Raw genomic sequence first — 25,762 nt, 5'->3', positions numbered from 1 at the left:
TCCTAACTTGTTTCTTTCTTTATCATTAGTTTTGAGAGTGCTGCATATGTTTTAGATACAAGTCCTTTCATCGGATATGTGGTTTACAAATATTTTTCTCCCAGTCTATAGCTTGCCTTTCTTTGCTTAAAGATTTTTCAAAGAGCAAAGTTCTAAATTTTGATGAGTTCCAGTTTATCAACTTCTGCTTTTATGGAAAATGTTTTTGATGTCAACTCTTAAGAACTCCTTGCTTAACTGTAGTTTCCAAATATTTTCTCCTATTTTTCTTAAAGTTTTTTAGTTTTATGTTTTACATTTAAGTCCATGATCCATTTTGAGTTAATTTTTATATAAGGTAGGAGGTTTTGGTGAAGATTCTTTTTTTTGCTTACCGCTGTCCATTGCTCTGACAACATCTGTTGAAAAAACTTTTCTTCTTCATAGAACTGCTTTTGCACTTTTGTCAAAAATCACTTGGGTGTAAATGTGTGGGTCTATTTCTGGGTTCTCTGTTTTGTCCTATTGCTTATATGTCTATTCTAGGCTAATACCACACTGTCTTGTTACTATAACTCTAAAATAAGACTTAATATTGTGAAAAAATATTCTTCTTTATTTTTTTTCCAAAATTGTTTCAGTTATCCCTGTTCCTTTTCCTTTCTATAGAACTTTTAGAAGAAATTTGTCTATGTTTACAAAAAAAAAGAAAGGGAAAAAACTCTTCTAGGATTTTGTCTGGAATTACATTAAATCTATAGATCAGTTTGGGGAGAATTGACATCTCCACAAACTGTTAACTTTGTTTACATTATGAGGCTGGCAAGAGGAAGAAAGAAGTGACTTAGCACTTAGACCATATACCTTTTCATTGATTACTTGCTTTTTTTTTTTTTTAATATATTTTATTGATTTTTTACAGAGAAGAAAGGAGAAAGATAGAGAGTTAGAAACATCGATGAGAGAGAAACATCGATCATCTGCCTCCTGCACACCGCCTACTGGGGATGTGCTTACAACCAAGGTACATGCCCTTAACTGGAATTGAATCTGGGACCTTTCAGTTTGCAGGCCGACGCTTGTATCTACTGAGCCAAACCGGTTTCAGCCCATGATTACTTTCTTGAATCTATTAAAAGCAATGCATACTCTTTGGAACTTGAAAACAGTTTATGTAAGCAAGTGAAAGGATTCTGCTTATCATTTTTCAAATACTTCAAGTGGGTGTGCTTCTAGAAATTATGCATAGGAATACATAGGAATAAAACATTTTCTTTTTTTTTTAGGATTAGTTAGACCCGTTGCTGCTTTCCTTGAGTTTGTGCTGAGTAATCAGCTTTGAGGCATTGCAGCGTCCCTTGAGTTGGTGTCATTGTCCAAATAGTCACACAGCAGAGTTAGATTTTGAGTCTGATGAGCGTGAGATTCTGAAGGAACCTATTTCTTTCATGTGTTGCTCATATAACTGACCTCAAAAGGAGCTTCTCTTTCAAAGCCTACCAATAGGGTCCTTGTTGTTTTTTTCTTTGCCCAACTCTGATTCCTAAGGAATGGGTACTGAAGAACCTCTGTAGAATTATTCTGTTGGAACTTTTCTCTGGATTTTGCAGCACCAAGCCAATCCCCAACAGGCAAATTTCTTACAAATGGCCAGAACGGTGGGTTCTGGGTAGGAGAAGCCAGCTGCGTTGTTGGCTTCTCCGAAGTTAAACCAAGGCCGCCACTGAGGCCGCAAGTCAGACCTCTCACATTCCGGCTCAGCCTTCTCAAATCCTTCTTAGAATGTGGCATGAAAAGTATAAAAACATGAATGGAGGCATGGTGACTAACGCGAGGCAAGCGCCACAGTTTCTGTGTTCTTTTCTCCACGGAAACCTCCTCCTGCCATCTCCACAGAAATAAGCCAGATGCGAATGTTCGGTCACCCATCCAACCATTCTCAGACTTGTGAGTATAAAAAGAGATGATAGATGTGAAAAGACTCTTTGGAAGATGAATTTATTCTGTCATTTGACAGATAGTTATTGTATCAGCCACTGTTCTGGGGCATAACAATGAAAGAGAAAAAAGGTTCCTTCTTTTGAGAAGATGACATTCTTGGGATGGAGGTAGTATGTGAGGCAGGGACACAAACAAAATAAATTTAGATAGTGATAAAAAGAAAAGAAAAAACGGTGTCAGGAGGGAGAGTGAGTGGAGAAGCTGGACTTTCTCTAGAGAGGGGACTTTTGGCTCCGTTGTAACGATGGGAGGAGCCAGGCAGGTCAAGGAAGGCTCTCCAGGAAGAGGGAAGAGCGGCTGAGAGGCTCTGGGACAGGCATAGCCCCAGTGTGAGTGAGGAACAAAAGGCAAGCCTGTTCAGATAGGGAGCACTGAACTATTATAGGAGAGTGGAATGAGGAAGCGAGACATAGGCAAGGGTCAGGTCACTTAGGACTTCACAGAATGAGGTAAGAGGTGTGGATTGTAGTGGAGGAGCTCACTGGCAGGAGTGATGAAACAAGGAAATGGCACGCCAACTAAAGATGCACTTTTTGAAAGCTACTTGTAAGGTGTTTGCAGTTTGGTCAATCATGGTTAGGACTTGACAGACTGTATATCAAGAGGTAGTGGCCCTAACTGGTTTGGCTCAGTGGATAGAGCGTCGGCCTACAGACTGAAGGGTCCCAGGTTCGATTCTGGTCAAGGGCATGTACCTTGGTTGCCGACACATCCCCAGTGGGGGTGTGCAGGAGGCAGCGGATTGATGTTTCTCCCTCATCGATGTTTCTAACTCTCCCTCTCCCTTCCTCTCTGTAAAAAAATCAATAAAATATATATTTTTAAAAAGAGGTAGTGATTTTTAGAAATCACCAATGAAATTATCAGAATTTTCAAACATTCAGTATCCTGATAAGTATGACACAAAAGGGAATGCAACTTTTTGGTTACTTTTAATGATAAGGAATAAAAACCTGATATTCTCCTTCTGTTGAGAAACAAGCTAAGCAAACTACACATGGTGGATAAATTATAAAAATATCATTTTACATGTTTTTATGCTTTTACTTTTGATTAGATTTTTGTCTTAAAGAGGACTAAGGTATAGTTCACTGGCAAAAATAAAAAGAGGCTAACAAGAATAGTGCCAAAGTAGTACTTAAAACTGAATGTCATATCAGAAAACATCATTGAGTGACCATTTATCGTATTAAAGCAGCAGAGAAAATTACTTCTAGATCATAATCATTTTAGTAACATTTGTCAGATTCACTATGAGAACTTTGCGATGTTGTTCTACATTTGTGGAGTATAGTACCTACCCTTACTCCCCCTTATCTGCAAAAGATATTGTTCCAAGTCCCCAATGGATGCCTGAAATCTTGGGTAGCACCAACCCTATATATCTTATGTTTTTTCTTTACATGCAGGCAACACTAACTTTTCTCACTTTAAGGAAGCACTTAACAGCTTCTCTTGGACATTTCAGAATTGCCAGCATCACTACCCTTGTGCTTTGGGGCTATTATTAAGTAAAATAAGGGTCACCGAATACAAGCATGGGATACCTGATAGAGACTAACGGGCAGGTAGCAGTGTGAGAAGTTGCACAAAGGGGTGAGTCACACCCTGGGCTGTGCGAGACTTCATCACACTCCTACGAACAGCACTCTATTTAAAACGTATGAATTGTTTCTTTATGGAATTTTCTAGTGAAACTGCAAGTAAGTTGTGGGGAGAGAGGGGAACTGTAGTAAACTTATATCAAAAAGAGAAAATACCCTAACCAGTTTGGCTCAGTGGATAGAGCATCGGTCTCCAGACTAAAGGGTTCCAGGTTCGATTCGAGTCAAGGGCCTGTACCTTGGTTGCGGGCACATCCCCAGTAGGGGGTGTGTAGGAGGCAGCTGATCCATGTTTCTCTCTCATCGATGTTTCTAACTCTATATCCCTCTCCCTTCCTCTCTGTAAAAAATCAATAAAATATAAAAAGGAAAGAAGATGGTGGAAGTCAGTTTATTCCAATAAACTTAACATCTCCAGTTCTTAAAAATATGTGCATCAGCACAAAATTTAGAAATAATACTTAAAACTGGAAAAGACCTCCTTTAAGTTATGAAGCAAATTAAAAGGGGAAAATAGGACAAAGTAGAACCAATTTGGTTGAAAAGCCTTTCACTAAAATCAGTAAGCAATGCACATCTGTTTGGTTGTGTATATTCACCCATCACCACCAGTTCTCTACTCTCCCCAAGTGCTCCACACATGGAAAGGAGCCCAATTCTATCTCCAGCTTCTTCAGGCAAGAGCGATTACATTCTGTGCTGTTTATCTCTTCTTCTTGCAGATCCTATGTGAGGCTGAAGAAGACCAGATCCAAGGGAGGAAAGGAACAGATGCCAGTATTGGACCATCTTCTGTCTGTAATTCAGTTACCCCCAAGTAACGATTCTACTTTCCTCTCATGTTCTTGGGCAGCCCTTGTCGTGTTACCTCATATTAGGTGAGAAAAATACACCGTGTTTTCTTCTGAAAGAGATTCTTAGCATGCTGGTGAAAACCTTTATTAGCCATTCCCTGCCGTTTCATGAAAAAGCCAGTGTGAACTTTCTCCTTTTTCTCCCCATTTCTTGGATAGGCCCCTGGAGAAAGAGAAGGTGATACCCCTTGTCACATGCTTTATAGAGTCACTCTTCACGACTGTTGACAAAGGGAGCTTTGGAAAAGGTCAGTAACAATTCCTGTCTTTCTCTTCTGACACACCCAAAGTCGTTATAATCCCACAGAATGCCAGAGAATAGTGCTGCATTGTGTTCTGGCCTAGGCTCCTATGTGATAAATGCGGAAAAAGGAGGGCAAACAGGAGGTGTTGCACTTGTACTTCATAACCTGGTGACCAGATCAGGGCGGTTTAAACATAAGCTGAATCTAAAGGTCAAAGAAATAAGACACCCCCGGCCCCAGGCTGCGTCTTGTTCCTTGTCTCCCAGGCCCAGGCTGCCCCTTCTGTTCCAGGCATTTGCTGATTTTAAGAACACACTTTCTTTCCCAACTCTCTGGCTGCCCGTGGACATGCTGTCCTTCCTAGAGTTCTCGCTAGGTCTGTGTCGTTTGGTGAACTCTCACTTATCTTTCAAAACTCAGCTCAAGCACAACACCTGTAGGAAGGCCCTCGTGGCTCTTCCAGGCGGAATGTGGCCATCTACCCAAAACTCCGTTCCTGGGAATAAGCTTGTACCTCTCCCCTCACTAGCCTGAGAACAGCATAGGGGTTTTGTTTTAGTCTAGCACAGTATTTTTTTCCTAATAGTAGTCATTCATTCATTCATTCATTCATTCAACTATTAATGTGCTATATTCTGTGTTAGAAACTAAGCAGATATATTGGAGAATAAGGTAGCTCACCACACTTCAAGTGCTCGGTCACACGTGACAACTGGCTACCATATTGTACTGTGGCTGCTCATAATTAAGAACAGCCCTACCATTGCAGGAAGTTCTGTTGGGCAGCACTGTTCTCAAGTCTGAAGCAGGGCTTGGTAAAATGTTTATGTGAGGACTAGTTAGTAAATACGTTGGGTTTTGTGGGCCACATTCAAATTTGTGGTACTTTCTGTTTGGTTTTTATTTAAAAAAAACAAAAAACTTTAACAATGTAAATAATTATTCTTATCTTGACAGCCATTTAAAAACACACTACCTACAAGATTTGACTTGTTGGCTATAGCTTGCCAACATCTGGTCAAGGATTAAATGAGTGTATAATTAATATTAACTAAGTGGATTATGGGTAGTAGGCCATTGGATATGTGACTTCTTTTAAATTGGAGACATAAAATCAACATGAACTTTATACAAAGATAGTCTTAGCTTTTCAAAAGTCCAAGTCTGCTCTCCTCCTAAGTTCTAATTTTGATAATGACAGTCAGTGGAACCATTGAATTTCGTCCTCCTCTCAGTTAATGGACCATATATTTTTATTCTCTAATTCTGATTATATTTTTTCTCTAAACTTAACATGTAATTTGGAGCATTCTCTTTTAGTTCCTTTCTATTAAATTCTGACATTACAAATTATTCTTTAGAAGGCTCAAATTTAACTTAATTTCATATACATGGCAAGTGTCAGATAAATGAGATGTCTGGTAGTTACTGCGTCAAAGAAATAAGTACTGTGGTTTCTCCTGTTTTTCTGCGTTTAGGAAACTTGTTTGTTCTTTGTCAAGCTGTAAATACTCTGCTGAGTTTGGAAGAATCTTCCGAGCTTCTTCATTTGGTTCCCGTGGAACGTGTGAAGAATTTAGTATTGTGAGTAAACACATCCTCCATTTACCTTAATGAAAAGTAAACTACAAAAGTGTCTGTGTTTGTGAAATCTTGGACATTTTATACCTGAGCTGTATTCACATAGGAGATTCATAATTGATTTAAATCCTCCAACTAAAATAAATACAATTCTTGAGATTCTTTATATGCAGGTTCATTTTGCTGTGTGTGAATTACAGTAGAATTAGTAAAGGGTATTTCATGCTGATTACTCCCATCCATAACATTGCACAATGTTTACCTTTTGTAACTTGTTGAGTGATTCCAACATACACTTTCCTGCTCCTTTAATGTTCTCTCTCACCTTGACATAATCAGCATGTCAGAAAACTTCCCTGTGCTCTTTATACTATATACCAGCCTGCTCTGGTTTGGGTAGTAGCACAGGCCATTAGCCATTCATTACTGGAGTTAGCCTCCTTTAAAAAAAAAAAAAAAAAGGCCTCTGGAAACCTGGTAAACTAGTTTGTTTCCGTTTCCGAAGTCCAGAACATTTTATTCCCGTGCTTTTTAAAAACAGATTTATTCATGAATATTCATTCACTTTTCTCATGCGCCAGCCCCCTATTCTGGGCACAGGAAGACATAGTGAAAGAATCACTAAATTTCCTGCTTTCAGGGAACTAACATGCTAACAAACAAGCAAACAAACAAAAGTAAACAAGATAAGTAAGTAAAATAACTAGCATGTTAGGTGGTGGTGAGAAAATTAAAGCAGAGGCAGACGACAGGGGAGCCTGGAGGTTGGGGACAGCAGCAGTTTTAAATAGGGAAGGCCTCACCAAGAAGGAGACATCTGAGCAGAAGCCTGGCAGTGGTGAGGGAGCAAGCCGCGAGGATGTCAGGGCTCTCAGGCACTCTCTCTTCCAGACCCGGGGAGATCTGTGTGCCCATGGCAGGGGGTGGGAAGAGGGTGCTGGCAACAAGGAACTGATGTGGATAAGCAGAGCAAGGAATGGATAGAAGCACAAGAGGACATAGAGGTGGGTGTGGCAAGTAGTGTGTGACCTCTGGCCTTTGTAGGGCCTTGACTTTTACTCCGAGTTTAAGGGGACAGAGAAGGATTTGGGGCCGGGGGCTGACTTAGGCCTAATCATCCTGGCTGCTGTACTGAGAAGAGACTGAAGGGGAATAAAGAAACCAGTTAGGATCTCTTTACATTTGCCATTTACTACTCCCCGTATCAAATAGGATTCCTCCTCTTCCCTCACCCTCTCCCCTCTAACCCCACTACCCAGGCTCTCAGTCTAGCTTCCTCTCCCTGATTTACTTTTCTCCACCACACTCATCGCTCTTATACTGACAGTTCATTTGTTTACCGGCTACCTTCCCCTATTGGAATACAAGCTCCAGGAGGATAGGGACTTAACCTACTGTGTACTGCTATATCCAGTGTCTAGAAAAGCCCCTGGCTCATAATAGACACTCAGTAAGTATTTGCTGAAGGAGGGCAGCACCAAGAGGTTAAGCGGCTTGTCCAGCATTATATGTTAATGGATGTTGGGGCTGCCCCACCCCAGAGCCTGTGTGCTGGAACCCTCTGTCCTGCTTCCTCGTTAGTTCAGTGTCATTGTTACTAACAGCTAGATAGATTGCAAAGACAGCATAAGCTCCAACTAGCTATGTGTCCTTGAGCACGTCATTCACTGTCACTGGCCTCAGATTCATCTCTAAAGTGATGCTGCATGTCCACGTGAAACCTGTACCTGTTTCTTTCTACGTTTCCTTCACCAGTGGTGATTTTCCGTGGTTTCTGTTGTAGTCTGAATGCTCTGGGCCATGCGGGACAGTTTGGGTCTAATAAATGTCTTGTTGCAGAATGTTTCCTTTGGAGCCATCTGTGTTGCTGTTGGCTGATCTCTATTATCAGAGATTAGCCTTATGTGGCTGCAAAGGGCCGCTTTCCGAAGAAGCTTTAATGGAATTATTTCCCAAGTTACAAGCAAACATTTCAACTGGTATATCTAAGGTAACGCTCTCATGTGGTGTGCGCCCATCTCTCATTTTTTTTGTGGGTGTATTGCCAGTGGCTGGCACAGCTCCTTAATCAGAGAGTGCTGCTGAGGGTTGATTTGCGTTAAAAGCAGTGATTTCTGAGCATTGACCTACAAACTGTGGGCAGCAGTTCTAATTGGGGAGCTTAATAAAAATGTAAATTCGGTATCCCAACACCCCAGTTCTGATTCAGTGGGGGCTTTACAGCCCTCTGGGTGATTCCGCTGCTCATTGAGGTGTATAGAGATACCTGAATAGATTATTCAGACATAAAACTCACTGATGTCTATGGAATTGTAAGCTTAATAAGTTCATTGCATTTATTTACAGAAATGCCTGTAGTGTCACAGTTCAAAGAAACAACATGGTTTTATAGCCAACCTTCCCTTCCCATCTAGTCTGGTCATTAAGTGCTCCATTTGAATAAGGTGTGTGTTGGTGTTGAACATGAAATAAGAGATAGAATATACTTATATTACACTGACAAGTGGTATATTTTTCATAATTCTATAAAATATCTCACCATTAAACAGTTTCTTATGTTTAAACTTTGGAGTTTGAAACATGCCTTTTACTTTCTCTAGATTCGGCTTTTGACAATAAGGATCCTAAACCACTTTGAGGTTCGACTTCCAGAACTAATGGAGGTATTTTAACTGGTATTTTGATTTGGGTAATTTTTTAAAAAAATGTAACTTACTATATATTTTTATTTCCAAAACTAGAGGCTCAGTGCACGGATTCAGAGATAAAAGTCACTAATATGAACACCCTGCCCCCGAGGGGTCCCGGATTGCGAAAGGGTGCAGGCCAGGCTGAGGGGCCCCACCAGTGCACTATTAGGGCCAGGGAGGGACTGCAGGAGGGCTCCAGCCTGTCTCATCTGGTCCTGATCAGCCCGACCCCAGCAGCAAGCAAACCTACTGGTCAGAGCACCTGCCCCCTGGTGGTCAGTGTGCATCATGGCGACTGGTTGAATGGTCGAACGAATGTTTGGACCTTCGCCTATTAGGCTTTTATTATATAGGATTGTAATTTCATAGAAAATTCAAACACTATGTAAATAGCTACCAAAAAATTGAGTTTTTTAAAAAATCCTTATTCTTGCCCAGCCAACAAGGCCACCACTAAAACTCCACAGTTAATTGGTGAATATTGTTTTAGACTTTTGTGTACACATACACAATTTAAACTAATGGTGGTGTGAAGGTTTTCCATATCAGTGCCTCTCTTCCTACCTCATTTCTTTTGAGTTTTGAATAGCAGCCCACAGTTTAAAATATCCTGTTTAACCAATTCCCTGTTGGTGAATGGTTCATTAAGTTGCTCACAGTTTTTCAGGATTTCTAGTAATACAGTTTTGTATAACTAAATATTTCCATAATGAAAATTATTACTTCTTGAGGTAGAAAAATTACTTCTACTAGAGATAGAACTATTTAGTGAAAATACATATACTTTTTTTTTTTAATTTTTATTTCTTTTAAATATATTTTATTGATTTTGTACAGAGAGGAAGGGAGAGAGAGTTAGAAACATTGATGAGAGAGTCATCGATCAGCTGCCTCTTGCACACCCCCCACTGGGGATATGCCCGCAACCAAGGTACATGCCCTTGACCGGAATCGAACCCGGGACCCTTCAGTCCCCAAGCCGATGCCAAACCGGCCTCGGCCATATACTTTTTTTTTAAACAAATGTTACCAATTAGTTTGAATCATTTTGAGAATTACTTTCCTCTTCTCCTTATCATTTCTGTGCTAGATACTAAGCCTAAATTTATCTACTAGAGAGTAAAGTGGTGTGAGGGGAAAATGAATCATTTACCCCCTCCTCCCACCCATCTCCCCAAAGTGTTGCTTATTTAACTTAAAACATTAACATCCCAGTTTTTACGTTTTAGACCTTTGGTCACATTTAATGCTTTTTTGGGAAACCCCAGCTGACGTGCCTCCCCGTTTTCCCGGCTGCTCAGGACGACGGGCTCTCGGAGCGGCAGTCCGCCTTCGCTGTGCTGCGCCAGGCAGAACTCGTCCCCGCGACGGTGAACGATTACAGAGAGAAGCTCCTCCACCTGAGGAAGCTCAGGCACGATGTGGTGCAGACCGCAGTCCCTGACGGGCCGTTACAGGAGGTATAAAACACCACCTTTTAGGGGGAAAAAAATTCTACTTATGCTTTTAGATCTGTTTGCCTGGCTTTTGAAAAGAGAAGCATACCAAGTAGTCACCCCCAAAAATGTTTTTATAACTAGGTAAGTCCTCGGGTCCCTTAGATGCTTTGAGTTAGGTGGCTCTGTCAGTCATGTCAACAGTGGAAATAATTTCCTGTCCCCCTTCTGAAGATGTGTTGGTGAAAGAAGGTAGCTAGTGACAGCAGAGGATGCAATGTCGAATTTAAAGCCTGTATTCTTCTCCAGACTTGTTCACTGCCCCACGAAGTCAGCCTCTACCTTCTGTATTCGGGATTTTCTGTCCATGACCCGTGCAGATACATCACGTATCCCTGTGGGAGGGAGGCCAAGTGGAGGCATTCCCCTTTCAATCAGAGCAATCTGTTCCTGCTCTGATTTATATATCAGTGTCCTGTGTTATGTTCTGCTTCTAGAACAGCTACAGGCACCCACCCCCAAATAGTACTAGAACTGCCATTCTACATGATGCCTCCCTAGCATATGGGATTCTGGTCATGGCTGTCACTGCCAAAGGTGACTGAGAAAACTAGACCTTGTGAGTGGACTCCTTTAATGCATAGTCTTGAGAACTCAGACATCTGCTTGCGAAGCCGCAGCTGCCATTCCCAGCAGACTTGTTGGGTTCTTCACCATCTGTACTTTACGGATGTCTGTTCAAGTTTTGTCTAATGAGGCGATGAAGCTGGCAGTGTTTGTTAGGAGGGAATTCAATCGTGAGTCAGATCTGTACACTTAAACATCTCCTTTCAGCGTGAACATCTGGAGTGAGTTTGAATACTAAGTTTGCTTTAGTGATTTTTCTGTGTTAAATAGCAAGTGACATTTTGGGGAAGAGATGGAAAATTATTGTCCACTGACTTGCAGATTGGTACCTACAGCTTGCAGATTGGTACCTACAACTTTTATAAAGCATGAGCTCCTTTGCCAACATCCAATGTCTGAGTTGGGATATTTGCATCTTAGTGCCGCTCTATCGTAGTTTGTTATCCACTTACTAAAAGAGTCTGTAATTGCAGGTGCCGCTTCGTTATTTATTAGGCATGTTGTATATTAACTTCAGTGCTCTTTGGGATCCTGTTATTGAACTCATAAGGTAAGCATGGATGAAGCTATTACATTTTAACTACTGCAGAATGATGGAGCCAGAATTAGACTCCCTCTAGGTGTGATTTAAAGGATTTATGGCTCTCATAAATCCTTTGTGGGATAAGGTGAAGAAAAAACAAACATGAATTTATTCTCTCTGATGCCAAGTTTTTCAATAGTTCAAATGTTATATGTCTATTTCTTTGTACATTGAAATAACTTTAGAGGACTTTCTCCTTTTACTTTATATGATACAGCTGTATTGTTGAATTTTTTCAATACAAAGTATTGTATAATTGCATGATTTTATATATATATATATATATATATATATATATATATATATATATATATTGAATCATTGAGCCAAACTTAATTTAAAAAAAGGAATTTCTTTAAATAGAGGCCACTCCTTCCCTTAATAGGCCATACTTCATACCCCATGCCCATTATTGTGCCTTTAAAAATAGTCTTCTTATGGGTATCACTTAGGTTTTTAAAAACACTGTTTAGTACTTTATAACTATAAAAATAATCTTTGTTCCATGCAGGCATTTTGAAGACTATAGAAAAATACAAAATAATTTATAACCCTACATTTTAGTTATATCCTTTCCTTTCACTCTTTTTCCAATAAGATACCTCAGAATAAAGATCATATCACATCTTTTGTCTGGTGATCTTTTTTTCTTTAGCTCTCATGCACATGAAATGGAAAATAAGAAATTTTGGAACGTCTACTATGAACATCTAGAAAAAGCAGCTACCCATGCTGGTATGTAAAGAAGCATCAAGTGGGACAGGAAGAAGAAAAGTGATTGCTTAACTTTCATTTTTACTGCTTCATTACACATGAAGTTGGGAAACAGAAAGAAGTGTGTTATCTTTGATAACCTTTGGATGCAGTTTATTGTTTCCTTATATTGCTAGAGAAAGGAATATCCTGACCTGAGGACAAATGCTGACATTTTTCTGGTGACTCTGATGACATTTTTTCCTTTCAGAGAAAGAGCTGCAAAACGATGTAAGAGATGAGAAGTTCATAGGAGATGCAAGTTGGGAGCAGACTCAAGAAGGAGATGTTGGAGCGCTGTATCTTGAGCAGTTAGCATTGAAAACCAACTGTCAAGAAAGACTGGACCATACAAATTTCCGATTCCTGCTGTGGCGAGCTCTGGCAAAATTCCCAGAAAGGGTAGAGCCACGGTCCAGGGAGCTTTCCCCGCTTTTCTTGAGATTCATCAAGTAAGTGTTCTCTTCTTGGAATATGTTCCTGGTAGTGTATCCTGAGTACCTGGAAGAGAAGGTACAAAGTGTTAAGCTCCCAAATTGGCCCAGTTATTTTTATGTCTGTCATGTTTGCACATCATTGGCACATCTATGAAACACTGGCTCTGTCTGCTAACAACTAAACTAATTTAGTTCACCATTTAACTATACATGAATTTAACCAGCTGACAAATGGTGTTAATAAAAAATTCCAGGTTATAAAATAAAAAAGGTTATATCAAGACTGGCCAGAGTGGCACAGTTGGTTGAGCATCATCCTATGTACCAAAAGGTTGCTGGTTCAATTCCTGGTCAGAGCATATGCCTGGGTTGTTCGATCCCTGGTTGGGGCTCTTTCAGAGGGTGGCCAATCAATATTTTTCTCTTCCTTTCATTTCCTCTCTCTAAGCATGTACTTTAATGATAATTTTTTTTTTTAAGGCCATATTGAGTTAGCTCAGTGCACAAAGAGTTTGCTATTTCTTGCCCTGTTTGCTCATTATTTTATTGTCTGCCTGCAGCTTAAAAATACTTTTCAGTATCTCAACTCCAGCCATTCAGTTTTGAGCTTCTTGAATGTTTTCCATGATGTTGAGGAATGTAGGCTTAAAAAATAATAAGAATGTTCTGAAGCATTATTCTGTTTTGACTAGATAAGCTGTGTGAGAATCAGATTGCTTTAAAACTAAAGATAAGGAATGTATGTAGCACAGTACATGTATGTTTTCTAACACTGTTTCATTACATGGGAAAATAATATAGGTTTAAGTCAAACAGGCTCTGAACCACATGTCAGGCTTGTTCAAGGAACAGCAAGGAAGTTGGAGTGGCTACAGCAGTGATCCCAGGAGAAAGTAGCTGGATATGAGGACAAAAGGTTAACAGGAGACCAAGTTGTATAGGAACTTTAAGTGATAGCAAGGGCTTTGGTTTTTATTGTCAGTGAAATGGGAAGCCAAGCCACTGGAAGGTTTAAACAAGGATGACATGACTTCAGTTTTTATGGCTGCTATGTTGAGAATAGACTAGGATACCAGGAGTAGAGAGAGTTGAGAGTTAGGAAGAAATTGCAAAAATCTGGGGAAAAGTCGATGATGGGAGACTTGACCAACGTTACAGTAGTGCAGATAATCAGAGGTAGTTGAATAAGACATTTTTAATAAGAACTGTTCATACTTGGGTTGTAGAGGTTTGTAACAAAATTCAGTTACAGTGGAAAGGGTAGGGGACTGATATAACTGATCTAGTTCTGTCAGTTATAAAGTGATTTAATAGCATCTGCATTATACTCTTAACATTCAATTAACCACATGACAAGGTTACAGTGCTGTGCATGTGGTAAAGGTTAAATATGTTAAAATACCAATAAGATATTTTCAATAATTGCAACTAGATTAACCTGATTTGCCAACAGATCAGATGTATCCTGGAGGGGATGGGGTTGGGAAGGGTTGAGGGCCAGTGTAGGAAGGAGGAAGGGGAGGAATCAAGGATGTCTCAGGGTTTGGCCTGAGCAACTGGAAGAAGAGAGTCACCATTTACTGAGATTGGGAGAAATGCAGAAGCTTTCATATTTGTGGGGAAGATCAGGAGTTCATTTGTAGATATGTTAGTTTGGGATACTGAGTAGACATTTAATAGAGATGTCAAGTAGGTACTTGAATTTGGAATTTAAAGTTCAAGGGAAAGGTTTGGTGAAAAGATAAATTTGAGACTCATCGTTGTATAGGTGAGTTTTTTAAAATTTTGGGCAGGGAATTAAATCACACAGGTGCATACAAATCTAGAGAAAGATTTCTAAGGACTTGCAGCAATATTTAGAGATTAGAAGATAAGGAACCAGCAAAGGAGGCTAAGAAAGACTGATAAAAGAAGAACCAAAACCACTTAGTATTCCTTGAAGAAAGGATTTCAAGAAGGGAGTGATCAGTGGAATCAAATGTGTCTGAGACATCAGTCCGATGAAGAATAAGAACTGATCATTTGCTTTGGAGGGACCTTAACATGAGTTGTTTGGGTTAATCTGGTAGGGCTGAAAGCCAGATTTAAATGGGTTTAAGAGAGAATGGAAAACAAAAATGGAAATAACAAGTATGAACAGTTCCTATAAGTAAATAAAAAAAAGACGCAGATATAGGTGGAAGGAGATGTGGGAGCAGAGAAAGCTGCTGTTGGGTTGCTGTTTAAGATTTGAGCAGTGTGTATGCATGTAATGCTGCTAGGAAAGATCCAGAAAGGAGGGGTAAACTTGCATGCAGGAGGGGATATAAGTACTAACGCCATGTCCTTGAATAGTTAAGAGGAAATAGGATCCTTGCATAAGTGAAAAGGTTTCCATGAATAATTCATCTGGCAAAGGTTACAAGCAAGATGCGGGCAGGTCAGTAGACGGGCTGGTAGAAGAGTAATGATTTTCTCTTTTTCACATAACTCTTTAGTCTTTAATTTATTTATAGAATGAGGACAGTGGTATTTAACTTCCTTGCCTTGTTTTGAAGATCATATGAAATAATGTTTTTTAGTTATTTGAGAATTGCAAAGGGCTCTGCATTTGCAAGCTGTATTAATGGTGTTAGTAGGATATGAATTCCCTATCTTGTTAATTTTTTAAGTTTTTCCCTCATGAAAGAAATAGATTACTTTTTAGCCTAAGAATAAAAACCTTCCTCTAATAGTACAAGACGCTGTGAGATGGGGATAGAGAAAGGAGCCTTTAATAGGAAGTGGGTCTTTGCGTTTAAGAAGACAGAGATGAAAAATATACAGTTTTTAAAAATGTTTACATTAAGACTAGTTGAAACTGATTACCTATAAATAATACTTTGATAGATGATCCAAACTAATGGAAAACCCAAATGTCACCTTTAATCCTGGCAATGAAATCTATTAATGCCTTTTTATTTTTAATTTTTGCTAGAAATTTACCTTTTTAAATCTGTGTCAAATAATTTTATATTAGAGCCAGTTTGTGAATCTCTTGTAAACATTCTCTGAGAAGAATCATATCAGGGTTCAGGAACAAATGACTTAACATTGGCAGAAACATCTCAGTAATAGGTGACAATGACACTTAATGAATACTTGCTAGGTATACACTCTTGTAAGTGCTTTGTGTGAATTATCTTAAATTTAATAAATGAGTGAGTGTGCTGTGCATGTGATAAAGGTTAAAGATATGTCATGTGATTAATTGAATGTTGAGAGTGTAATGTGGATGTTATTAAATCATTTTATAGCTGACAGAGCAACTTTACTCATTTAATTTTTTCATCCATTTTTTGAAAATTTATTAATTGCTAGATATTGCTAGGTGAGAACACAAAGTTGAATATGGTAGTATCTCAGCCCTCCAGTTGTGGCTTAGTGTATTAACCTGGCGTTTCCTCCAGGTGTGTTGTACGATGGTATCTTAAAACATGCTATTGTATCCGTATATTTTTTACTTTCATATCTGATCAATTCCCTTTCATCTGTAACTTAGAGCCATTCACAAAAGATACAAAAAAACACACACAATAATTGTTGGATGGATGAGTTAAAGTGATACAAAACAAATGAAGTGAATGACAGTGACAGCCTTCAAGATATTAGTTACCTGCAACAATGGACCAAAATTAAAGGATGGACTTCATTAAGAACAAATGTGAATGCCAACTGCACAAGCTTAGTTTAGAGGAGACAGACATAAAGACCTACTGGTTTTTATTGCCTGGACATTCAGTTGAGTCTGTGACTGCCCCCAAAAGCTATGCAGTTGGTAGTTCCATCTGTTTTGTCAGTCCCTATGTCTAGAGGACTGAATTTCATTACAGCCCTCTACAAAGTAGAATGTATCTGGTTTTAAAGTGACCAACATGGTCTTAATGCTATGCTTTCAATTCAACAATTGGCAAAAGTAGGTTTATAATTGTGATACAAATATAATAATTAATAAATAACAGCACAAGCATAAACTGTGTTTTGTGTACTCACAACTGTAAACCTATTTTTGCCCACCACGGTATTTACTGTAATTCACCCCTATTCCTGCCTGGTTGTGTTTTCAGTGACAGGGAAGCTGATTTCAGCTCAATCCGAAGTAGACATTTCAAATATCTTCAACAGTATAACGAAGGGCTGTCTTCCACAGTTAGTGATTGACTTGTGAAGTAGGGTCCTTCCAAGGGATGGACTACAATAAAATAGTGTTTTAGAAGAGGCTTGACTAAGTGCCTCGAAGTCTCTTCCACATGTGATTTTGTGAACTGTGGATGTATGTCTGTCACAAACAGAATTAGGACATTTCAGCTTCATCTGCCCTGTGTCACTCTTTCCATTGCAGCAACGAGTATTACCCAGCAGATTTGCAGGTCGCTCCAACCCAGGATCTGAGAAGAAAAAACAAAGGAGTGGCAGAGGAGGAAACAGAAGAACCTGCTGCTGGAGATGATGAAGAGTTGGTGGAAGAGGAGATGCCCCAAGATGAACCCTCACAGAAGAAAACGACAAGAAGAGCTGCAACCAAGTAAGTTCAGCGTTGAACCATGAACCATGGTAGAACAGGGATTAAGTCTCTGGGCCTTGATGGGAAATGGCCTTGGACGAGATCACCTGCTCAAATAGCTATTTACATTTTACATAAGTGCTATAACAATGGACCAACATGAATGGATGGTCTTCATTAAGAACAAATGTGAATACCAACTGGGTTTATTTTTTATTTTGTTTATTTATTTTTTTAGAGCCCAAAGAAAACTGGCATCTTCTAAGCATTTGGGTTGTTTGCTTTTTATTTCGTTCTTGTTGAGCCATAGAATATTAGAGCTGGAATCATCTAATGAAAGCTTTTTCTATGCACGATATTGCCCAGAATGGTCTTTGACCTGTGTCGTTGCCTTTTCATAGTGCCAGGGCATCGTGTTTGTGTGCTAGGGAAGTGAGTAATGGAACATCTGTCCTCTCATAAATGAGCGTGTCAGCACTTTGGCTTTGTCTTTTAACTTGTCTCCTTCTGGTTACCTTTTCTTCATGCTGTTATATTATCTTTTATTCCTGTGGGTAACTCATTTACCTAAATTGTTAGAAACCTTAGAAAAGTAAGAAATGATCATGCTTGTGGAAGTTACTGCAGCAACTTGAAAATCATCTGAATTGAGGTGTCAGAGATCCACTGGATTTGGTGCCACTATGTTATTTTTTTTATATATATACAATACTTTAGATCTCAACCTACATCTGTTTGTTGAATTTTTCCCATGAGCCATTTATTAGTTTGCCCATTAATCAACTGTATTGAATGCCTTTTGCTAAGTGCTGGGCTGCAGATATGGACGGTACTTAGCCTCTGCATTGCAGGAAGCAGGGTCGAATGCCTGGTGAAACATCTTTATAGAGGAAATATATTTAAAGGAGTTATGGGTACACTGTAAAAAGTGACTTAATTCTACCATAAAAGGAAGAAGATTTGTACAAAGTATAAGGTGCCTTTGAAAGACAAAAGTTTGCCAGCAGCTAGGGCAGGGAAGGGCTCGCCAGCTTATGGAAATGGAATGTAAAACCCAGAAGAAGAAAGGTCAGGGCCAAGTTTCGTGCAACTAAAGTTCCTTCTCTGCTTCTGCCTTCTCACAGCTGTGAATGGTCTGTTCCCCACACTTCTAAGACACATTGCTGTTTTCCTCTTCATCTCCTTCAGCTAATAGCCAGCACAATATTAGTCCTATTTGTTTGGTGAACAAATGAGTAAGTCATGCAGTCAGACCTCTTCCTTTTTCACCCTGAGCCTTCCTTCTTTTTACTGTGTCCCTGCCTTGTTTCTGCCAAGTGAAACTGTTTGTGCTTCAGGACACAGGTCCCTTACTGAGGCTTTTCTTGTCCTTTAAACAGCAAGTAATTTCACCCTCTTTCAATCTTTCATAACAGCCATTTATACCTCTATCATGGGGCTACTCCTTGCCTTGAATTATTAATTTTTTACATATCTTTCATGAAAATCAGAAACTCTTATAGGATGAGGTCCATGCCTTAATTTTTCTGTTCCTTGTAGCCAGACCTAGGGTATTGCTAATATATACCATGGTTGAAAATCATGTTCTTGGTGCCATGTCAGTATATTCATAGTCCAAGTTCATAATCGTTCATGGAACACATCCTTCACTGGCAAGTATTTAGTGAGGATGTGCAGATTAACTCCTGTTGTCTTTGGCTCTTTAAGGCTAAGTGGTACATAAAAAATACTTCATAACTGGTGGAAGAGGAGCGGATGTGTCAGTAGGATCATTTAGAAGTTTATTGTTAAGCTGCAAGCACCCAATGATGAGTAATTACGATGGCCATTGCATCAGTCAGGGCTCTTTAGAGAAACCGAGCCAATGGAATGGCGATGCATGCATGCTTATGTATGAATGAATATGTGGATGGATGGATAAAGAGATGTGTTTTAAGGAATTGGGTCACATGGTTGCAGGAGCCAGCAAGTCAGAATTTTCAGGGCAGAAACAGGCAGGATTTGACGCTGTAATCTTGAGTCTGAAATCCGAAAGGTAAGATTTCTGTTCTACTCTTGTAATAGAATTCCTTCTTTGGGAAATATCTATTTTTGTTAAGACCTTCAGCTGATTGGATGAGGCCCATCACATCATTGAGGGTAATCTCTTATCAAAGTTCCTTTATTGTAGATGTTAACATCTACAAAATACTTTCATCTCAGCACCTTGATTGGTGTTTCATTATATAAGAGGGTACTGTGACCTAGCCAAGGTTTTTGGAATAATTGTCAGAGAAACTTAATTTAAAGAAAATAATCTCTCTTCTTTAATTTTTTTTAAGGCAATTAATCGCTCATTTGCAAGTTTTCTCTAAGTTTTCGAATCCACGGGCCTTGTATCTAGAATCTAAATTATATGAGCTCTATCTTCAGGTAAGTAAAATAAGTCTTGCCTCTGCAATTATTTGTGAACTATTCTTTTCCATTTTCTTTGTCAAAATAACTTTTAGGTTTTCAATAATTGTTGAATAGAGCCCTGTGTGCATTATAATATTTTTATAATACCTCTTACAGTATTTTAAAACATATATTTATAGTGTGTGTGTATTAAAATATTTATAATATTTTAAAATATACATATTTTAAACTAATAGATATTTTCTGAATCTTGAGAAACAGTATTAGACAGTACTGATTTAGTTGATTTTAAAAGCATTTTGAGTGACCAAACATTGATGGGCTGTATTAACATAATTATATCCTGGGAAGTAGCTTTTGGAAGGTAGTGCATATTGTGCCAACAGCAGTTGGCTACTTTTCAGTTCTTGGTAAGTTAGCCTGATGGAGGGCCGGAATTTCAGGACCTGTTATATTGAGTGGAAGCAGGTAGTTGGCAGAATGGCTGTTAACAGCCACAGTATATGACCCTAAATTCCAGGAAAGATTGAAGAAAAAAATTTAATGTCAGAAGCTGAGTAAAAATTGGATGTCATTTTCAGCCATCTGGGAAACAGAATTTTCTTTCTCCATTTGGATGTTTTTTTAGATGAAGCATTTTGTTTTGGCATTTCAGCAGAACTTATCCATGTCTTCCCAAAATTCAGATCTAATTTGTTTGTAAAGCTCAAGTCTCAGGTGACCACAGGAAGCCAAGTTCTGAACTGGATGATCAGAGAGGCCTCAGAGCAGGTCTCTCCTGGCGTTATACCGACAGCTGTTAACTTCACAGTTTTATCAAGAGCTTTTGCTCAGCACAGGACCAGCTCATTTGGTGTAAATCCCAATTGTGTAGGGAATTGGTCTTGGCAAAGAGACTGACAGACCCGAAGGTCTGGTATACGGGATGCAGATGTTAGAGTTTTGTTTTTATTTTGTTCTTTGCCCATCTTTTCTTCATCCTTGTTTAACCTCAGGGAAATGTTAGGCTTTTGTCAGGAATCGGCATGAAACCACATCTAAAAATTTGAATTTTAAGAAACCTAGTTTTATAGATTAACACATATACATTACTATCCCATGGTATGCAAGTATGAGACTTCATTGATTTATTCTATGAAATATCATCCTTAGTTGTTACTCCACCAAGATCAGATGGTACAAAAAATAACCCTGGATTGCATAATGACATATAAACATCCACATATTCTCCCTTATAGGTAAGTTATTTGAAACTACAGAAATGCTGTTTCTTTGGTTGATTTTTATCTTTCTACCTAAGAGCCTCTTCTAAAATAATTTTATTAAGGCCTTGGATTTCCTTCTTTTCTAAGGAAATAATAATGCTATTTTAGGTAAGAAATTAAAACTGGAAGTGTATTTATTTGTTAAGAGTGCTTCTCCATATACATAATAATAAGGTGGGAAAGAATATTAATTTAAAAATATGTATTGAGGACATTATGTCATTTTTCCTTGCTTATATAATGTCTTAAAATTTTGGTGACTAAGCAAATCATAACAATCACTTTAAAAACTGAAGAAAGCTTTTGTATTATGCTCTTTGAAACAGCTTAATTATTAACTAAGTCTAACTCTTTATAATCCCTTTTATCTTTTAAAAATTGAGAACCTATCATTTTGGGAGGTATTTCTATGAAGATTTTCCTTTGTGGATGTCAACTACTTTATAGACTATAGTACTTTATTATATTGCAATTTTGTAAAAAGTACTGTGATTATTAAGTGGTGATTTCTGCTGTATTCTATTTTTAAAGGGAAAATTTGCAGAGATTGCTTGAAGACAGAAGCTTTAAGGAAGAGATAGTGCATTTTAGCATTTCGGAAGATAATACAATAGTGAAAACAGCCCACCGAGCAGATCTGTTTCCTGTTCTGATGAGGTATTTGTATTGTTTAAATTCTGGTTTATTTTTATATTTTTAAATATATGTTTTTTATTTATTTCAGAGAGGAAAGGAAAGGGAAAGAGGGACAGAAACATCAATGATGAGAGAGAATCATTGATAGGCTGCCTCCTGCACACCCACTGTTGGCAATCGACCCACAACCCAGGCATGTGCTGTGACCAGCAATTTAACTGTGGCCTCCTGGTTCATGAGTTGATGCTCAACCACTGAGCCTGGCTAAAAACTGATTTTTTTAAGGTGGATCACAGAAACAATTGTGAATATTAATAGTATTATAGGTCTTTCAGTGGTTGTGAAATTTAATATTGCTCTTAATTTTACTATTGAGAAGTAGTAAAAATAATTCCTTTATTTGGTATGTAACGAAATATGAGATATAAAAGGTATTGACTTTTTGTGTTACTTATTTAACCATTTTATCACAAAACTTTGTTATTAGTTTTAATGTTTTTCATTGGATTTTCTTGCTCAAAAAAAAAAATAGCGAATAACAGTCTTCAGTCAATTTAAACCATTTGAGGTACCATTTTACTGAGAATAAAATAGAAAGTCCTTACTGCTCTCTAGGGGGGCTGGAATGGCCTAGTCCCGAATGGCCTCTGTAACAGTATCTCTTCCATTTACCGTGCCCTCAGAGCCCACTTTCGAGTCCTTGGACTTGCCATTCCCCTGCTTGGAACACATAACAGTTAACTCGTCTTCACTCAGCCTCATCTCTAGAATCATTATTCGAGCTGCCTTCTCTGACCTCATTAAATAAGGTCACACCCTTATCAGTCTAGTCCCTTACCTCTCTTGATTTTTCTTCACTATACTCATTCATCCAACATAGCTCTTCTTATTTCCCTAGCTAGAAGGTGAACTCTATGGCCTGTAATAAATATTGGTCAAATTAATTTTGTGTTCTCTTTTATAATATAGAATCTCTTTCTGTTTTTTGTGTTTTGGTTTTTTTTTGTATTGGTTTTGTTTTGTTTTTCAAATGTTCATATTGCCTACATAGCCTAGAAGAACTAAGTGTGGAGGTGATGGTACTGCTGGTGGTGGTGATCATTCTTGTGTTGTTCCTTGATGTAACAGTAATGCTTCTAGAACAGCCACTTATTTTTTGGGGGGGGAGGAAGGGAAGAGGAGGATTTATCTTTATTGTCGAAAGTATTATAGATGTCCCCTTTTTTCCCCCCATTGACCCCCTCCACCCTGCATCTGCCTCCACTCTTCCAGGCCTTCACCGCACTATTGTCTGTGTCCATGAGTTATGCATATACATTCTTTGGTTAATCTCTTCCCATCTACCCCACCTTCCCTCTCACATTTGTCAATCTATAGAACAGCCACTTGTTAAGAAAAATATATGTGTGTTTAAATTAATTTTTATAGCGAGAGGAAGGGAGAGGGATAAGGAGGTGGAAACATTAATGAGAGAGGAACATCATGTATCAGCTGCCTCCTGCATGGCTTCTGCTGGGGATTGAGCTCACAACCTGGCCATGTGCCCTGACAGGGAATTGAAACAGCGACCTCTTGGTTTTGGGGTCGATGCTCAACCACTGAGCTACACCAGCCAGGGAGAACAGCCACTTTTAAAGTGTGTCTGCTCCTTCTTGCCAGGCTGTTTCTGAGACACTTCAGAGGTTCACAAAATGAAAATTTTTTTGCTAATACAACTAAGACATTATGTCAGAAAGTTTATCATGCTAAGAAAGTAGCTTTTATTACTAAGTTACTTAGTACATCGTCAGGAATGGATGTTAAATTTTATTAGAATGCCTATTAAGCATATAATAATTTTTTCCTGTGAACCATTGACCTATATTAATCTAATAGATTTTATTAATAATTCTTTCTTGCATTTCTGGAGTAATCCTTATTTATTTATCTTGTTTTAATATAGCATTGGATAATGTATTTAGAAATGTTGTGTTTTATGTTCACAGGAAGACTAGTATATAGTTTTGCCCCTTAACCCTTCTCAATTATCACAGTTAGATCACCTTTCATAAATGAAAAAGTTTCTTGCTTTCTCTCTTGGAAATTGTTTTTTCTTGAATGTTTAAAAAATATATCTGTAAAACTACATGAGTTCCATGTTTATTCATGTCCTATGTAGACCCCGGGAAAGGATCTGGGAAGTTCATCTAAGGCATCCCTTGAGATAAACTTTAACTGCACAGGAATTAGGACATTCAAGTAGTTGCTGATGGAGAGACTGCTCTGCATCAGCAGGACCGAGGGCAGGCTTAGGACCAAAAAGACCAAAGGCTTTAATTTTAAATTAAATTAATTTAAATGAAAATTAATTCACTTAACTGCCGGAGGAATTACACCACATGAAGCATATGCAGTTGCAAATCACACAGCTTTTTATTACTCACACAAATTCCTGAGCGGCTGCAGGTACAAACTTCGTTAGGGATCCCTGTGGTGGTGTCCTCTGTGGTCCGGCAGCTAGGCTGGTCTGATCCGGGTGCAAGGGGCTGGCCTTCTTCTCCCAAGAGCTTGCTCATGTCTCAATTGGGGATTACTGGCCATTCTGTCATCTGGCAGAAAGAGGAGCATGGAGCGGTGAAGCTTGTCAGATCGACAAAGGGAGGGGCCTTTGTAATGTCTTGACGAGACAAGCATCGTTGGCTGGCAGGGGTCCATTATTAAAGCTTGTTGGTACCCATAGCAGCCCAGATGGCTATCAATGATTAACGTCCATGCACATATGTTAATCTTAAACACAGAGAGGGAGCTGAGGAGAGTACATCACTCAAGTCACTCTGGGTCAGTTCAAATCCTTTTCTCAATACACACGCTTCAGGGCAGTGGGGAATGTATCTTCAGTATCAGAATTTAAGTTTTGGACAGAACCAAGATGGCGGCATAGGGTAAACGCCTACTGCAGCCTCACACAACAATTTCAAAATATACAACTAAAATATAAAGTGGACATCATCCAGAACTACTGGAAAGTTGACTGACTGGAAATTCTGCAACTAGAAGGAAAGAGAAAACCAGAAGGAAAATCAGAGGAGCTGTTAAAGCCTGAGGTACGGAGACACAGTGGGCATGTGGGGAGAGGAGGGGCGGCCGAGTGCCTGGTTGATGTTCCCTAGCGGGAAGGAGATAAAAGCTCTGGACTGAGTTGAGCCCCAGTTCTGATTGCACTGAACCCCAGTTCTAGACCAGACCCTGGAGACCCAAGCTCATACGGAGGGAATCTGGGCTGTAAGGCAGAAACTTGGGAGCGGCGAAAGGAAGTCCACAAAGGGATGCACCAAGATAACTGGTAGGCTGACCCACTGAACCATATAGGACACCTTAACACACAAAGCCACCCTACCAACTCAGGAAAACAGCGAAAATGCCGAGACAAGGAAACAGATCACAAACGAAAGAAATGGAGGACAAAAAGCGACTGGATATAGAGTTCAAAACCATGCTTATAAGGTTTCTCAAGAATTCTCTAGAAAAGGCCGATAAAATAAACGAGACCTATGAGGATATGAAAAGGGATCAACTAGAAATAAAGAATACATTGTCTGAAATAAAAAATATTATACAGAGTCCTAAAAACAGAATGGAAGATCGCAAGAATCAAGTCAAAGATTTGGAACACAAAGAGCCAGAGAACACTCCTCCACAGAAGCAAGAAGACAAGAAAATCCAGAAAGTTGAAGATAGTGTAAGAAACCTCTGGGACAACTTCAAGCGCGAACCAACATCAGAATTATGGGCATCCCAGAAGATGAGAGAGAACATGATACCGAAAACATATTAAAAGAAATAGTGAAAGAAAACTTCCCTCACCTGAGGAAAGAAATAGACTTACAAGTCCAGGAAGCACACAGAACCCCAAGCAAAAGGAACCCAAAGAGGACCACACCAAGACACATCATAATTAAAATTCCAAGAGCAAAAGACAAAGAGAATATTAATAGCAAGAGCAAAGCAGGTAGTTACCTATAAAGGAACACCCATACGACTGTCAGCTGATTTCTCAACAGAAACCATGCAGGCCAGACGGGAATGGCAAGAAATATTCAAGGTGATGAATAGGAAGAACCTACAGCCAAAAATACTCTACCCAGCAAAGCTATCACTCAGAATCAAAGGCCA

At 39.0% G+C, this 25,762-nt stretch overlaps 1 protein-coding gene across 8 annotated transcripts in view; it reads left to right on the top strand.

Annotated features, from left to right (window-relative positions):
* Positions 1-25,762, top strand: part of UTP20 (UTP20 small subunit processome component) — a 91,981-nt gene that overhangs the window by 17,172 nt on the left and 49,047 nt on the right. For all 8 annotated transcript variants that reach the window (XM_045587607.1, XM_045587608.1, XM_036454935.2 and 5 more), the window contains exons 13-25: positions 4,307-4,462; positions 4,598-4,686; positions 6,162-6,267; positions 8,104-8,254; positions 8,865-8,927; positions 10,256-10,414; positions 11,491-11,567; positions 12,256-12,335; positions 12,565-12,805; positions 17,151-17,333; positions 19,634-19,724; positions 20,862-20,947; positions 21,506-21,631. In XM_045587607.1, the coding sequence (XP_045443563.1) occupies positions 4,307-4,462; positions 4,598-4,686; positions 6,162-6,267; positions 8,104-8,254; positions 8,865-8,927; positions 10,256-10,414; positions 11,491-11,567; positions 12,256-12,335; positions 12,565-12,805; positions 17,151-17,333; positions 19,634-19,724; positions 20,862-20,947; positions 21,506-21,631 (1,608 nt within the window). The remainder of the gene's footprint in view (positions 1-4,306; positions 4,463-4,597; positions 4,687-6,161; positions 6,268-8,103; positions 8,255-8,864; positions 8,928-10,255; positions 10,415-11,490; positions 11,568-12,255; positions 12,336-12,564; positions 12,806-17,150; positions 17,334-19,633; positions 19,725-20,861; positions 20,948-21,505; positions 21,632-25,762) is intronic.

Source organism: Pipistrellus kuhlii, unplaced genomic scaffold, assembly GCF_014108245.1.
Source record: "Pipistrellus kuhlii isolate mPipKuh1 unplaced genomic scaffold, mPipKuh1.p scaffold_m20_p_3, whole genome shotgun sequence".
Classification (NCBI taxonomy): domain Eukaryota; kingdom Metazoa; phylum Chordata; class Mammalia; order Chiroptera; family Vespertilionidae; genus Pipistrellus; species Pipistrellus kuhlii.
Note: the sequence above shows the minus strand (reverse complement) of the source record. Positions and strands in the feature narration are given on the sequence as shown.